General features: G+C 40.6%; 1 protein-coding gene across 1 annotated transcript in view; it reads left to right on the top strand.

Annotated features, from left to right (window-relative positions):
* The first annotated feature begins 3,324 nt into the window (after positions 1–3,324).
* The window catches only part of LOC134372487 (NXPE family member 3-like), a 28,685-nt gene continuing 14,090 nt past the window's right edge, over positions 3,325–17,919 (top strand). The window contains exons 1-4 of the mRNA XM_063089973.1: positions 3,325–3,403; positions 3,574–4,276; positions 11,085–11,164; positions 12,876–13,088. Of these exons, the coding sequence (XP_062946043.1) occupies positions 3,325–3,403; positions 3,574–4,276; positions 11,085–11,164; positions 12,876–13,088 (1,075 nt within the window). The remainder of the gene's footprint in view (positions 3,404–3,573; positions 4,277–11,084; positions 11,165–12,875; positions 13,089–17,919) is intronic.

The raw sequence follows: 17,919 nt of genomic DNA, 5'->3' as shown, positions 1-17,919 counted from the left end.
GTTTTCAACACACTTCTCTTAATTACTAATTAAAGAGACCCCCCAAATTCATATAAATATAGAAGATATGAACAACACAAATTATTTCTCTAAAAGCAAGCTTGCATATCTGAGATAAACCCAACCTCGCTGTGATGGACTACCTTTTTTATACATTGCTAGATTTGGTTTACTAACATTTTGTTTAGAATTTGTACATCTATATTCATAAGTGAAACTGGCCTGTAAGTGTCCTTTCTCATAGTAGTCCTGTCAGATTTTAGTAGGGTGACGCTAGCCTTGCAGAAGGAATTGGGAATTCCGCCCCGCCCCCCCTTTTCTTTCTAGTCTCGGAAAGATGTTTGCAAGATTGAAGTTATTTGTTTGTTACATATTAGATAACACTCACTGGTGAAGCTAACTGAGCCTATAGTTTTTCTTGTGAGAAAGGAAACCTTTTCAAAAATGGTACGCTAATGATGTTTTCTGTCTCCTCATGAGTCAGCTTTGGCACAGTTTTCTAGAAATGTGTCTATTTTGTTTAAATTTTGAAATTTATTTCCACAAGTGTATCATCCTTTTCATATCTGCCTCAGCTGTAGTTGTATCATTTTTCATTTCTGACATCTGGGTGGTCGGCCCTGAGCTGGTTGCTTGTGTGCGGGGGCTGTGACTGAGGCCCTCAGTGCCCTACAACCCTGGCTTGGGAGAGCCCGGGGCACTTCCGGTGGTGGCTTGGTGGTCATCACTGGGCTGGTTGCCTGTGTTGTCGGAGTGTGACCGAAGCCCGAGGCCACCACCCTCGGGCCTGGTTGCAAGTGCTGGGGGCATGGCTGAAGCCCCCAGCCCTCCCCACTTTCTGGCTTGGTAGCCCAGAGGACTTCCAGACCTTCTACATGTTATAGGTGTTCTTTGGTGAAATGAGACCTTTACTAGTTAATATCAAATTTTGTCTCTGGTCGTGGGTACTTTGTCCTTTCTCTCAGTTCTGTGTTGGGTTATTTCCTGTTCCCACCACTTTAACTCTGTGTTAGAACTAATTTGTTGTCCTTTGCTTACTTCTGAAGTGGGGGAACTTCCCATGCGGACCAGTACTTGAGCTGTGTGGTTGAGCTAAATTGCTGCTTGGCTGCTGATTCCCTAGGGAAGGCTTTTTGTGAAGCTCCAGTTTTTATGGTTGACTTTATAGATACTTCTGGGTCTAGTGAAATCCGGTGCACCTGACTTGTGTAGAAACACTGGTCTGGGCCTGAGTCTTTTCATCAAACCGCACCCCATGCAATTCTATATTCCTGACCAGTGTCCTCTGAGTGGTCCCATGCTGATTGGGAGGCAGATCAGCTGTCCTTGCTATGCCCCAGTGTTCTCCCGGTGGGCCCATCTCCCCCAGCACCTATGTTCCAGACAATTCCCATGGGACGGGCCATGCTCCTGTCCCTTGCGATGACTTGCCAGTCTCTGAGTGGCTCCTGTTTTTCAGTTGTTGTGGCTCCTCAGTCCAATGTGGATCCACAGGAACCCAATTATTGATGGCCTGGGAGCACCAAGGCCCTCTTCTCCCCTGCTGCCTGCAAACAACTTCATCTGAAGGGCACAGCTGCGGCTTTTTCCAGCTCCTGCTCTGTGTGCTCAGCAGCCTCAACCAGGAAGTGGCCGGGAGGTTTTTTCTTTCTCTCTTCATAGCTTCTCCGACCATCATCCACTCCATAGGTGTCTTCCCCTCTTCCCCTGAGCTTAGTGGCCCCAGCTTGGCTGTCATTACTATTAATAGTTGTAAATTAGTCACTTTGTGGGAGAGACTGATGCTGGGGACCGTCTATCCAACCATCTTGACTGGAAGCCCCCCCGCTTTCAATTTCTAGAGGCTGCCTGCATCCATTGGCTCATGGTCACTTCCTCCATGTCAAAAGCCAGCAGTGTAGGAGCTGCTGCTTCTTTTGGTGGCTGGCCAGTATGAGGATCCAAACTCCAGTGGAGCATCTTCAGATCTTCAAGGCTCTCTGCCTCTGCCCCTCTGCTCCCATCATAGCATCATCTCTGCCTTCTGTAGTAAAATTCCTACCTCTTATAAGGACACTTGTGATTACATTTTGAGCTGGATAATTTAGGATAATCTTCCCCTTATATGACCCTTAACGTAATCACATATACAGAGTTCCTTTTGTCACATAGGGTGACATATTCACAGTGGACAGAAATCAGGACACGGATATCTTTGAGGGCCATTATGCAGGGTACCATGGTGATCAAAGCCAGAATCCCTGTTAACTTATGACCTGTGAATCTGGACTCCTCTCTTACTAATTCTGCCCCTAGAACAGTGTTCCCTCTATCTATGCTCCTTTCACTCATGCCAAAGGCTTCTGTGTTGGCTTTTGCCTAGAGGCCACATTTTTATCACTAAGCCACCCACTGAGGATTTTCCACAATCCATTGTGCTAGATCCAGAGAAAATGCAACACTCCAAGAGTTTACAATTTAACAGAGGAGGTAAATAGTCAGTTTAGAAGACAATTAAAGGGGGAAAGCAGGTTTGTCATCTCTGTGCCTCATGACATTGGACATAGCTGCACTACCAACCTTCCGAGTAGAAGATGATGTCTCTGAAGCTCAAACTTCTAATTCCAGTATAAATTTGCTTGGTAGATCTTGGGCCATCTTGCTATAGATTGGAATTTGAGATGTGTCAGAGGGGTGCTTTTATTGTGAAGTACACTTGCCTGAATAAGAAGGGACCATTGATGGGTATAAGTGAGGATCCCATAGGCCAGGTGCCTAGATTCCCTTTCCCATTCACTACAACCCACATCACAAAGAATGTGGCCCCTCTCCAGTGTTCTTCTCTTTTGGATTCTTCTACTTCTCTGGTCTATATTTGTGATTTTGTGTTTCTCAGACTATGAGACCAAAAAAGTCTGGGCCTCTGGAGAGGACTCCTTGTCATAGCAAACACCATGTTTTCCTTGGAAAGAATGTGCTGTATCTCACTCCTTTGGCCAACCCATACCTGTTCTGTGCCTTTCTACATTTTCTTGCTTTCCCAATGGTTTCTGTGGTTGAATCCCTTCTCACCCCTAGCTCAGCCCAATTACAGAGGGAAGTCACTGAGGGATGGTCTCGTCTCATTCTTCTATGACCCTCAGGAGCATCAAAGAAAGGTCTCAGCCACCCCTGACTCTCAACTGGAAAATTGGTGTGGAGACGGTGGGGGTGGAGTTGTGGAGAGAGGGAACAGGAGAAGAAGGGACACTGAGAATGCCACATTGGGGGTTGGTAGTGGATGGAATAAGAAGGCTGACAGGAGATGGTTGAGCTAAACCAGAGACACAACTTCATCTTCACAACATGAGATACTCCTTTCAAATAAAGGTGGTGGTGACTCAGATACCAGGCTTAAGGGTGACAGATGGCATGATGCAGGCAAGCAAGACTCCTGGGTACCCCTGGCAGAGGGGACTAGGTTTGGTGAATGGAAATCTCTTTCCCAGAAGAAAATGAAAGAAACACTAACCACTGATAGATTCCTCCTTCTCTACCCACAGATATTCTATTTCAAGACATCCTGGCCTGAAAGCACCATCTTTCATCCTCCAGGACCCCGTCCTGTCTCTAAATCTGCCTCCAAATCCACGGAATCTCTCCCACTCTTGGACTGTCTCCCCCAGGAGCTCACCAACCTGACCCGAATTCCGTACTGGCCTCCGACCCCGGGAGACAGAGGGGACTTGTTGTCCTCCACCAGTCCCCAGACCTCCACCTACCACCTGAGGGATCCTGTCCAGGCCAGCTATGTTCTGGGTGGCTACCTAGAGGCTGTCCTTGTGGCCAGGGACCACCGGGGCAGACCCAAGACCCATGGTGGGGATCTATTTCGGGCACAGCTGTTGAGTCCAGACTTGAAGGCAGGGGTCCCTGGGGATGTGCAGGATCTGGAGAATGGCACATACCTGTTGTCCTTCCCCCTGCTCTGGGCTGGGGAGGCCCAGGTTCAAGTGCGGCTGATCCACTCCAGCGAGGCAGTTGGGGTTCTGAGGAGAATCTGGAGAGAGAAAAGGGCCACAGTTGATTTTAGGGGGTATTTCCAGGGGTCCAATGGAACTAAAGAGATTGTGATTTGCAATGTTGACCCTCAGTCGACTGGAGCAAAAGGACCTACCTGCCAGTACAGGGATGTGGTTTCCAGTGAGCTCTGGTTCTGTGCTCAACCGCCTACCCTGCCCTGCAACTCTTTAGTTGGTCACTCGAGTGGGAGTTACTTGAAGGTGACCACAGCACACGATGAGGCCCTGCTGGCATGGTAAGAAACGCAGAATCTGGGAAGCTTGTCCCAACCCTAAGTCACATCCTTTTTCCTAAATCTTGTCTGTGATCCAATTTCTATTCTCATTCAACACATGCTTGTTGAGCACCTGCTCTATGGCAGACATTGCTGGACAGACACGTAGCACAGTAAACTGGTCCGGCTATATGTCTAGAGAAGGTTACAAGTGATTTTAGGCTTAAAGGAAAAAGCGGGATTCTGGCATGAGAAGAGACTAAGTATTCAAGCGGAGCAAATGATGTCAGGGCAAACGTGGCTCAAGCACTTCATTTTTGAAATCTGGATTCCTGCCATCATTTAGATTTTCGTCTGACAATTTCTCATTATTTTGTTAGATCAATTATTCAAGTTGATTTAAAAATATTTTGTCCTGAGGTCAGTGAGAGTTGGTGAAAATACCTAGGTGAAACTAGTACCAGGCAAGAAACTCTCCATTGTATTTTATTAGTTTCTGCTGCTATCTATAACATTCATTCCTTCAATTTCGTTTATCTTTTTTTCTTTCTTTCTTTCTTTCTTTAAAAAAAATTTTTTTTTGGTGGCTGGCCAGTACGGGGATCTGAACCCTTTGACTTTGGTGCTATAACACCTTGCTGGAAACAACTGAGCCAACCAGCCAGCCTGTTCCTTTACTTTCTCAGAGAATTTCTTTCTTTTTTATACTTTCATGATTCAGAAGACTTTGCTCATCTATTTCTACCTTCCTTATATGACATAAAAATGTTTAAGGGTATGAATTTCCCTGTGAGCACAGTTTTAACTGTATTCTCCAAATTTTAATATGTAGAAGCATCATTTTAATTCTGTTTTACATGTTTTATAATTCCCATAGTGATTTCTTCTTTAGCTGGTGAATTATTTAGGAATTATTTTTGAAGTTTTTGAACTTTAAAAGTTGCTACCTTTTTCTTCTTGCTTTTCCCTTATTTATTTGCATTATGACTAGAAATGTGGTCTTTGTGATATCAATTCCTTGAAATTTGTTTAGAGTTCATTTGCGACCCAGCAAATGACTAAATTTTTGTTTGTATACCGGGTTTCCTTGAAAATAATATGTATTTTGTATTTCTTCAGAATAGAATTCTGAACCTATTTGTTTTAGCTTATTCATTTTCTTATTCCAATCATCTATATCTTCATTAATTGTTTTATGTCTGCTTTATTTATTTATTTTAGATGCAAATATATTGTACTGTGTGCTGTGGATTGAATGGCCCCCGAAACTCATTGCAGCCTGAGCCCCATTGTAACAGTGCTAAGAGGGTGGGAAGTCTGATTATGGTATTTGGAAGGTGGGGCCTTAATGAAGTGACTAGATTGTGAGGACTGCACCCTTGTGGATGGATTGGTCCATTCGTGGGGTAACGGGTGTGGTTCTGATGGCTTTACAAGGAGGGCGAGTGAGAGGATAAGCTCTCTCTTGCTCTTAACATCTTCACCATGTGATACCCTGTGTTGCCACGGGACCCTATAGAGAGTTCCCACCCAGAACGAGGCCCTCACCAGATGTGTCCCCTGGACCTTGTACTTCCCAGCCTATAAAACAGTAAGAAGTAAATTTCATTTTCTTTGTAAAGTACCCAATTTCAAGTATTCTGTATGAGCAACAGAAATGAATTAATACACTGTATTTGTAGATTTGACAATTCCTCTCTGTAATTCAGCAGTTGTAACTTCATACATTTCAAGGCAATGTTGTTCAGCTCATCCAACCTGGTGATTCTTTTATGTTATTGGTAAATTATGCATTTTCCTTTCTTGATTTTTGCCTTAAATTCTAAATTTTATCATATGAAAATTGCTATAACATCTTTCATTTTCTTAGTATTTTCATGGTATATCTTTCAAACTTTCTGTGTGAAATAGTTTTAGGCAGCTGTCTCAATATGACATTGTAGCATTTGCTTAGGCATCGTTAAATGGATCATGGAAGAAACTAGAACCATGAACATAACTAACTTTATCTAAACACGATAGGCATTCAAATCTACAGGGAAAATATTGAATAGTCAACGAATGGAAAAGAGCATAATTAGATTTCAGCCTCACACTATACATAAACATCAATGCCAGGAGGATTAAAGAGCTAACTGTGAAAAGCAAACCTTAAAACCCAAAGAAGACAATAGCAGCAAATGTCTTTTTTCCCAAGCTTTGAGCTTGGGAAAATATTGCCTCAGACATAACGAGGCAGACATCATAAAGGAAAATATTGGTTAAGTTGGGCTATATATAAATAAAAAACTTCTTCATTACAATAAGTCCCATGAACATAGGTTAAGTCAAGCTATAATAGACTGGAATATGATATCTGTGACAGACAAAAGTGACACAAGATTAGTACTCAGAAGAAATAAAGGAATTGTACAGGGAGCTACCTGGTGAGCTCAGTTGTTTAGAGCACGGTGCTGACAACACAAAGTTCCAGGGTTCAATACCTGTACTAGCCAGACACCAAGAAAAAAAGAAAAGAAATTATACAAAATAATAAGAGAAATTATATAGCCCAACAGAAAACATGGGCAAGAGACACAACCAGGAGATCACAGAAGGAAAATTTTGAATGATGAATAAAATCTGAAGATATACTTAATCTCATGAGTAGTCAGGGAAATTTAATTGAAACTGAAATATATTATTTAGGGCTGGCCAGTTAGCTCAGCTGGTTACAATGTGGCCTTGTAACACCAAGGTGAAGTGTTCAGATCCCCAAACCAGCCAGCTGCCTCAACATTTTTTTAAAAAGTTGAAGAAACAAAATATGATGTTATTTAATAATTTTTATATGAACAAATCTTTGAATCTGACAAAAACACAGGTGATGAGGATGTGTAGAGACAAAAAGGATCGTATACCACTGCTGGGAGTGTAAATTGTTATAAGAACTTTGAAAAGCAATTTAACAATACTTAGTAAAGTTGAAGATGCATATAACTTACAGTCCAAAGGTTTGCTTCTGGTTATAAATTGTAGATTTCTCTTTCTTACAGGAGAGCCAGGGAACATGTACAATAGTATTTATTGCAGACATTGTCTGTGATAGGAGAATATTGAAAACTATCTAAATGACAACAGATAAGAAATGGATGAAGAAATTATGGTATATTCAAACAATGCAATTATAATTTAAAAATGAATAAAGAACAGCTCCCTTTCAAAACTTTCTAAATCTTGAAAAGATAATGAGTAGTAATAAACACATATCATTCCATTTATGCAAAGTTCTAAAACTTGCAAACAATGCTATTTAATATAAATATAAATCAAATGTACAAAATGTAGATGAGAATCACAAACACTGAATTCAAGATAGGGACTATATCCTTGTGAGGAACAGAATGGGAAAGGGTGAGCGTATAGAGGTTACCTATGTGGTACCTGTAATAATCTATTTATTACTTTTTTAAAGTTAACTTTTTATTGTGAGGTAATTACAGACCTACAGAAAGTTGCAAAAATAGTCCATAGTCTTCTGACCTCTTCACCCAGTTTCTGCCAATGGCAGCATCTCATGTATCTGTAGCACAATCAAAACAAGAAAATAGACATTGCTACTCTATGTTAACAAGATTACAGGCCTCATTAAGTCTTCACCTACCAGCTCGCACATACACGTGTGTGTGTGTTCATGGGTACATGTGTAAGTTTTTGCAAATGTAGCCCATGTGTAGATTTGTGTAACCACCACCACCACAATCAAGGTACAGAAATGTCCCATCACCATAAAGGAAATCCTTGTGCTATACTTTTATGGCCTTCCCACCCTCCAACCCCTGTCCCTACATTGGCAACTACTAATCTGTTCTCCATCTCTATAGTTTTGTCATTTCTAGAATAGCATATAAATGGAATCATACAGTATGTAACCATTTCAGATATTGGCTTTTTCTCCCTATGCCCTTGAGATCCGTCCAAGTTGTTGCGTATATCAATAATTTATGCCTTTTTATTGCTGCCTGGTGTCCATTATATGAATTTGTTTAACCATTCACCCATGGAAGGATATTTGGGTTATTTCCAGTTTTTGACTATTATGAATAAAGCTGCTATGAATATTCATGTACAGATTTTTATGTGAGCGTAAGATTTCAGTTGTCTGGAATAAATGCCTGACTGCAATTGCTGGTTTGTGTGATTAGTGGATGTTTAGTTTTATAAGAACTTGTCAAGCTGTTTGCCAGAGTGCCTGTATCATTTTACCCTCCCACCAGCAATGTATGAGAGACACAGTTTCTCTGCATCCTTCTCAGCATTTGGTGTTAGCACTATTTTTTATTTTATCTGTTGATCATTTTGTTTTTAAAGAAAGATCTGATTCAAATGTGGCAAAATGTTAAGACCCAATAGGGCTGGATGTCAAGGACACAATACGATATCTTTTTAAAGATATGTGTATTGGGGTGGGAAAAGAAGCAGATAACAAGGGCAGATGAGTCTTTCAAGAAGTTGTCCTATGAAGGAAAAGCACCTGATAGAGTTGTAGTTACAGGAGGAGGTAAGAATGGAAGAATGGCTTTACCTAACGGAGCAGATGTGATGATGCTTATATTCTAGAAAGAAAGAACTGAAAGGAAGAATAAGTTAAAGATGGTGCAGAAAATGAACATGGCACAATCTAAAACATGGAGAAGGGCATAGATCCAGTTTTGCCTCCTCTCTTGAGTAGGGCAAGGAGGAAGTGGGAATGCGTGAAGTAGACGAATTTTCCAGTAAGGGGGTTAATGGTGAGAGAGCTTCTCTGTAAAGTAAGAGGTGCTGTCCCTGTCCCTCTCTGCCCTGCCCCAGGAAGCGCAGGGAGAAAGAGGAGGTGAGCTCTCAACATTAGCTTTGGGGAATGGGAGAGACATCTAGTCGCAAACACATGAAACAACTTCCCAACAGCGTTTCCAGCCTAACTGGAACTACAGCCCGTCAATTCTAGAGACAGCAGTTCATACATGCATGCAAGAAATATTTACTAAGTCATTTAATAGCTATTTGTTTAATTCTGGCATTAGTCCATAGCCCATAATCCTGTTGTCTGAGTTTTTTGTATTCATTTAAGCATTTTTTAAAAAATCTACTTTATTAAGGTATAATTTACATCCAATGAAATATACTCATTTCAAACCTGCAGGTCAATGGGTTTTAATAAATGTGTACACCTGTGTACCTGCACCAACCACAATCAAGATACAGAACATTTCCACCACCCGTGGAAATTCTCTTGTGCTCCCTCACAGTTGATGTTCCCCACCCATGTCCAGCCCCAGTCAAACACTGATTTGCTTTCTGATGGTATATTTCAATTTTGCCTTTTTTAGAATCCCATAAAAACTGTATCATACAGTATGCACTCTTGTACCTGGTTTCTTTTGCTCAGTAAAATGTATTGAAATTCATCCATGTTGATATCTGTAGGGTTTTTTCCTTTTTATTGCTGAATGCTATTGCATGGGGACACCATACATTGTTAATTCACTCACGTCTCGATGAACGTTTGGGTTTTTTCTCAGGTTTAAGCCATTCGGAATAAAACTGCTGTGAACATTGGGGTATGAGAGTTTTGTGGGCAGATATTTTCATTTCTCTTAGGCAAACACCCGTGCGTGGAATTGCTGGGGCTTTTTGTATTAGTACACTTTATTTTCTAGAACACTTTTAAATTTACCGAGAAACTGGGCAGACAGAACAGAGTTCCCACCTTCCCTTCCTCCCCCGCCCCGATTCTCTGAGTATTAACATTTTCCATGAGTGTGGTGCATCTGTTACAGTTGATGAACAAATGTTGACACATTATTATTAATTACAGTCCATCGTTTATTTAGATTTACTTAGTTTTAAACTAAGGTCTCTTTAGGTTGATGTTCCAGGATCCCATTCAAGTCACCACATTAAGGTCAGTTGTCATGTCTCCTTAGGCTTTTCTGGGCTGTGCACGTTCCTCAGACTTTCTCTGTCTCTGATGGTCTTGACAGTTTTGAGAAGTATTAGTCAACTTTATTGCAGGATTCTCTTCTATAGACATTTGTATGCTGCTCTTATTGTAACTGAGCTGAGGTTGTGTGTTTTGGGGAGAAAGATCACAGAGGTAAAGTGACACTATCATCACATCATGTCAAGGGTATATACTATCAACATGGTTTGTGCCTGTTGGTGTTAACCTCGATCACCTGGCTGAAGTGCTGTTTGCAGGTTTCTCCACTGTATGGGGCTGTCCCACACTACCTCGCTCTTTCATCCCACGTCTTTGGTAGTCACTATACACAACCCACAACTTAAAAAGTAGAGCATACGCTCCCCATTGCCTGGGTGTTCGTGTAACAAAAAATGATTCTGCTCTATGTTCCTTGCAGAATTTGGTGTCAGGAAAAGTTGGTGTCTCCCGGCATGCTTGGGTATTTCCATTTATCAGGTGGACTACATGATTTGGCTCAGTCATTCTTTTCTCACCTTGACTATTAGTTTGCTGAGAGCTAAATGGGTGGGTTAATTGCAGAAAGTCGTTCTCCAAGGCTCCCGATTAGATTTTCTCTTTCTTCCATTATTTTTCTAACTCTTTATTGTAATTGGCCCAAATTATAAATGTGTTAATTGTATTATAACAACCTTTTTGGAATTAGGCAGAGTAGAAATTACAAGTCAATCACCATACTAGGGTACTTCAAACAGTCTGTGGAAAAATTGAATTAACATATAATACAAACCATTCCATGAATTTTCTGAAGACCCCTTGTATGCCCACAGTGACTTAAGCTTTCATCTGGTCACCATTCCTTAATTCTCATTCTTGGTGTTTCTCTAGGAATGTGACTGACAAGCTACTCCCTCATGGCATTTCTCCAATTCAGATCAGACGGGGAGACACAGAGAACAGTATCCTGGGTGAGTGGAGCTGGGATATGCTGGGGGGGTTATGATGATGGTGGTAATTGACTTGGAGGGGTTTTATTCCTTGACTGGAGTTTAGCTTCTCCCAGCCAGGGCAGTATGCATAGTGGTTAGTAGTATGGGCTGTAACATCAGACTTCCTTGAGTCAAATGCTATCTCTACCAGTCACTATCCATTAAAAAAAAACATGGAGGTATGATTGAAATACTAAAAGCCATACAAATGTAATGTATACAACTTGAGGAATTTGAAGATAAGTGCACACCTGTGAAAACATCACCACAATCTATTCCATAGACATATCCATTACTTCCATAAGTTTTGTCCCAACGTCTCTATTGATTATTATTTTTCTGTGTGATAAAAATCCTTAATGTAAGATCAACCTTCTACTATATATAATAGCAATACATGATATATAATAATAAAGATACATTATATATTTAAAATAATAAATGTAGTATGTATTATGCAATAATAATACATAACACACTATTGTTAGTTCTAGGCTCTATGCTGTACAGTAGACCTCTAGGACCTACTCGTCTGTGTAACTGAAATTTTGTACCTGTTGACTAATACATCACCATCTTGCCTTCCCTCGAGCCCCTGACAACCACCGTGTCTCTCTCTGCTTCTGTGAATTTGACTATTTTAGATTCCTCATGTAATTGGTACCATGTAGTTCAAGGGTATGTCAGAAAGTTCATGGAAAGATTCATATTATCTTTAATTCTATTTTTTCCATGAACGTTTTGAAGTACCCTCCTATTAAGGTAAAATTGACAAATAAGATTGTGTATATTTAAGGTGTACAATGTGATGATAAAATATACATACACATTGTGAAACAATTACCACAAACATGTTAGTTAGCACATCCCTTACCTCCCATAGGTACTTTTTTTTTTGATGGTAAGAGCACTCAACATCTACTCTCTTAGTAAATTTCAAACATGTAATACAGTATTTTGGGGGGTGGGCAGCTGGCTGGTACATATAATACAGAATTATTGACTAGAGGCACCATGTTGCACATTAGAACACCAGAACTTATTCTGAAAAGTTTGACTGAAAGTTTGTATGCTTTGACCAACTTCTCTCCGTTTCCTCCAACCCCTGTCTCTGCTTCTATGAGTTTAATTTTTTTAGATTCCACTTATCAGTGAGATCATAGAGTATTTTCTTTTTCTGTCTGGCTTACTTTATTTAGCATGATGCAGTCCAGTTTCACCCATGCTGTCAAGTGGCAGAATTCTTTTTTTAAGACTAATATTCCATTGTATGGATGTACCACATTTCAAAAATCCATTCATCCATCAGAAGATGTTTCCATTTCTTGGATGTTGTGAATAATGCTGTAATGAACATGGGAGTGCACAGATCTCTTTGAGATCTTGCTTTCAATTCCTCTGGGTATATACCCAGAAGTGGGATTGCTGCTCTATATAGTAGATCTATGTTTGGGTTTTTGAGGATCTTCCAGGCACTATTCTTGATCATGGGTAAGTTACATAACATTTCAGTGCCTCAGTGTCCCCACTTTGAAATGGAGGTAAGAATAGTACTTTCTGGGTTTTGTAAAAGAGTAAATGAAATAATACATATAAAGTACATAGAAGAGTGCCTGGCAGTCTAATATTGTAAGATATTAACGTTAGCCTGTTTGTTATTTAGCCCGTTCTGTTTTGCTCCTTCTTGTAGCACTGTCTCCACGGCCCCCATGCCACCCTGGGCTTCCAGCACTAAAACCCTCTGGCTTCTACCACCAAGATGTGTGGCACTCACTGTCCTGTTCTGGCCGCTCCTTCCCCACTGTTAACAGCATCCTGGGCTGCCTGGCTGGCCACATCGTCCACATGATGGGGGATTCCACACTCCGGCAGTGGTGGGAATATCTGCGTGACACCGTGCCCTGTGAGAGACTGTGAGGGGAGAGGGCAGGAGCCTGCAGACTTATGAAGGACAAGGGGAACAGGGAGGGCTTTGAAGAGCAAGGCTCCTGTAGTTTGTGCAGAGGTGGGGCAGGATGCTGGCACTTTCCAAAGGACGAGTGAGTGAGAGCTGGGAGGACGGATTATCACCATCGACCTAGCTTTCCAGTTTAGCTCATCGGAAGTTATGTAACGAGCTCAAATGACATCAACAACTTTCAAAGAATACAATGTGTGACTCTACCAAAAAGTCCCCGTTTAGGTTCTAAATGAATTCCCCATTTAGTCTCTTAAGGAAAATTAAAATGTGAAGGACATAAAGTTCAAACTTTTGTCCTTCACCCCACTCGATTTTTTCACTGGTTTGGTCTTGGCCAGTGATTTGGTAGAGATGATGGTTCCCTTAGCACCGAAAGACTGAGCGAGCCCCACCAAAGCAAAACTAATCCAACTCCAAATCTTCCATGTGCTCCCTGTTTTCTAAATAGTCAAAATTAATGGAAAACGTAAAACCATCACAAGACTTGTGAGTAACCCCCATTTGGAAAACAAAACCCTCAGTATACGAAAGCAGTTATTTTAAGAAAAATTATGTCCCAAGCTACCTGTAGCCAGTACAAAGATATTACACGTCTCAGAGATGCCTGTGGAGTAAGTGGGAAGATGGACTAGACACGCCAGCCAGAATGCCTGTCAGACTGGGCCCAGTGTTCAGTGACCAAAATCTCTATAAACTCAGTTATAAAGTATCAATGGGCTAATTTTAGCACTTGCTTACCATGATTTTGAGGAAAGTCCTCCTAAGCATATTATCTCCATTCTTAAATGGGAAGCTCGGGTACTTTCCTGTCTTCCCACCAAATTTAGAAATTTACTATGTTGTCACTATCAGTCATTAGTCCTAATTTGAGATTCCCCTTTATTTTAAACTCTTTATTGAGGTATAGTTGGCAAACGATAAGTGTCACATATTTAAAATGTACAGTTTGGTAAGTTATGACAAATATATTCACCTGGAAAACTATCACTGCAGACCAGATGCTGTCCATCACCCAGAAGAGGTTCTTCATGCCCCTTGGTAATCCTTCCCTCTCGCTCTCCCCACGCCTCTCTCCTACTTCTCCTCTGCTTTCTGCCTCTGGGGCTTAGTTTGCATATGCTAGAACTTTATGCTCTTTTCTATGCATGGCTCCTTTCACTCAACATAATTATTTTCAGTTTTGTTGACATTTCTGCATGTGGCAATAGTTTATTCCTTTCTTATTTCTGAATAGTATTCCATTATATGGATATACCATAACTTGTTTACCCATCCATCAGTTGATGGAAATTCGGGCTGTTTCCAATATTTAGCTATTGCAAATACAATTGCTAAGAATATTTGTGTACAAGTCTTTGTATGTGCATATGATTTCCTTTCTCTTATGTAAATACCTTAAAGCGGAATGGCTGGATTATATGATTGGTGTATGTTTTACTTTTGAAAAAGCTGCCAAAGTGTTCTCCACACTAGTTGTACCATTTTATAGTCTAACCATCAGTGTATACGACCTTCTGTTGCTCTGTGTCCTTGCCAACACTTAAAAAGTTCTGCCTTTTAAGTTTTAGCTGTACCAATGGGTACGTAGTATTCATAATGGCTCAGTGAAACATTTTCATGATGGGTGCTTTAAAATTCTTATCAGATAATTCCCACATCTGAGTCATCTTGGCATTGGCACCTATTGGTTGTCTTTTCTCATTCAAGTTGTAATTGTTCTGGTTCTTGGTTTGCTGATTGATTTTCCATTGTATACTGGACATTTTGGGTGTTTTGTTGTGAGACTGGGTCTTATTTTACCTCCTTTTGTAGCAGGCACACCATGTTCAGGTGTGGCATGCAGGTCAGATGGAGTGAACATTCAGCTGTCTTTTGGGCCCAGCTGATGCCACCCTGGTGAGAGCAGAGTGCCAATGAACACTCCCTTGTCACCACAGAGTGAGGAAAGAAATTCACCCTGTGACACCAGAGGGAGAGCATGCAATGCCAACTAGTAATTTTTTTTCACCGTGCCTCATTTTGCCTTGCTGCTGCCAGGTTGGGGTGGTAGCTCAGGTCCCTCCTAGAGCCAATGTATGTGTGACTTTGAATTTCTTACAGATTACAAAGAACAATTAGATATCTTGCAAAGAGAAATATTCTTTGAAAACATTCAGTAGATGGAACAAGTAGCAAAAATGGATAGCAGTTTAGAGCAAATTAGTAAGCCAAAGGATTCTTAAGAGTTCAAGTCCTATCCTTCAGCCCTATAGTACTCTTTAGAACCCTCTTTACCCCATTATAGTTAATCTGGTATAGTTAATCATTCTTTACATTAATGTTTTCTGATCAGATTAAGGTGTGATGACTTTCTCCTGATTGGACCCTGAGGGATACACTTGTAATTCTTTTTTTTTCTCTTGTTTTTCACTCAGGTTTTTGCTTTTATTATTATTTTTAATTGACACATAATAAGTGTCCATATTTATGGGTACTGTGTGGTAGTTCCATACATGTATATGATGCTAAATAATCAAATCAGGGTAATTAGCATATCCATCACTTCAAACATTTGTTGTTTCTTTGTGATGGGAACATTCAAATTTCTCTCTTCTAGCTATGTGTAATTATAGTCACCCTGCATTGTTATAGAACACTAGAACTTATTCTGCGTATCTAGTTGTAATTTTGTATATACTGACCAACCTCTCTCTATTCGCCCCTTCCCCCTACCCTCCCCAGACCAAGCTAGAAACCACTATTCTACTTTCTACTTCTATGAGATCAAGTTTTTCAGTTTCCACATATGGGTGAGGACGTGGTATTTCTCCTTCTGTGCCTGGCTTATTTCACTTAACATAGTATCTTCCGAAGTATTCATGGTGCTGTGAATGACAGGATTTCATTCTTTTTTATGGCACTAGTAATTCTTAATTAATCCTTGACCTTTCTTCCCACTCAACAATAAATATAGCCCTAGAATTTCAGGGGCTTGACCAATTAAAGTTTATTTTGATCTCACCCAGAGCCCAGTCAGTGTTCATTAGGCAGCCTTCTGCCTTGCTGTCTTCTGAGCTGGGATTCAGGAACCCAGGCTCCTTTTATCCTACATCTCCACTGTCCTCTAGGGCATCTCCAGAAGCCACAGGGATCCTCTGCACCAGCCTCTTGATGAACAGAGAGAGAGAGATTGAGGAAGGGAGAGAGAATGGTGGATTGTATGAGTGTCTTTGTGCCTAGGTGTGGAAGTGGTATGGACATCTTTTTTGCCAAAATTCCAAATTCCAATGGGCAGAACGGAGTCATGGCCCCCAGACAAAGGAGCCTGGTAAACAGTCTTCAGAAAGAGAAAATGGAGAGGTGAGCAGCTAGCTAGTCTCAACTACCATCTCTCCTGCCCTTCTTTCCAATGTATTTTAGACATATCAGTCAACTATGTTTATATTTTTATAACTATGTAAATATTTGTCTTTTCATAGTCAAGACGAATACGATGGTTTAATATTTTTGTGCAGGAATTTGTTCTCCCTATTCTCTCGCACGTTTTTCATCAAGAAGTACTTTTGAGCACATGTGATGTGTAGGTACTGCCCTAGATTCTAGGAATATAGCAGTGACCAAAAAAAACAAAACAAAACAAAACATTTTCAAGATTTCTATTTTGTTGTTTGTCAACTCTAGTGAAATGACTTAGAAACAACTAGCAAAATAGATATTCACAATAATTTCAGATAGTGAAATGTTCTATGGAAAAAAAAAATGAAAGTGCCTGATGGTGAGGAGGAGGCAGATGGTTAGATCAAATGTTCAGGGAAGGTGCCGTGAGGCAGTTTCATTTGAGATGAGTCCAGAATGATAAGAAGGACTCAGCTATTTGAAACTCTTGGTGATAATCTCTGGTTCATTCAGCCCCCGCCTCCTTTGCAACTACACCTGAGCAGCTGAACACAGCTGGAGAATAACATTCCGCCATGCTGACTGCTCTCACTTTTCCTGCGTGACCTCAAACCTTAAGGGAGCCTTGATGAGGCTCAGTAATCACAGTGGGTCTCAAAAGCGGTCCCCAGACCCCAGCATCCGCATCACCTGGTTGCTTGTCTCAGGCCCCACCCTAGACCTACTGAATCAGAAATGAGGTGGCGTGGCCCAGTAGTCTGTGTGTTTTTTGTTTTGTTTTTATTGTACATATTTAAAGCACATCACTTGATGTAGGTATGCATAGTGAAGTGATTACTACATTCAAGAAAATTAATATATCCATCATGTCACTCAGTTGCTTTTCTTTTGTGTGTGTGTGTATACGGGTACCTAAAGTCTACTGTCTTAGCAAACTTCCAGTAGAAAACAGTATTATTAACTATAGTCTTCATGTTGTGCATTAGATCTCTAGACTTATTCATCTTACCCAACTGCAACTTTGTCCCCTTTGACTGACATCTTCCCATTTTCCACCCCATGGCAAGCACTATTCTACTCTGTTTCTATGTGTTCGTTTTTTGTTTTATCTTAAGTGTCCACATATAGGTGAGATAATGTAATATTTGTCTTTCCGTGTCTGGATGATTTCACTTAGCATGAAGTCCTCTAGGTTCATCCATGTTGTGGCAAATGCAGGATTACTTTCTTCTTTAAGGCTGGATAACTTTCCATTGTATGTCTTTATCCATTCATCTTTTGATGAACACGTCCCTTGTTTCCATATCTTGGCTATTGTGAATAATGCCATAATAAAAATGGGAGTGCAGATATCTTTAGGAAATAGTCATTTCACTTCTCTTTGATATGTACCCAGAAG

The sequence above is a fragment of the Cynocephalus volans genome, chromosome 3, assembly GCF_027409185.1.
Source record: "Cynocephalus volans isolate mCynVol1 chromosome 3, mCynVol1.pri, whole genome shotgun sequence".
Lineage (NCBI taxonomy): Eukaryota > Metazoa > Chordata > Mammalia > Dermoptera > Cynocephalidae > Cynocephalus > Cynocephalus volans.
This window is presented reverse-complemented; position numbering and strand designations above follow the sequence as displayed.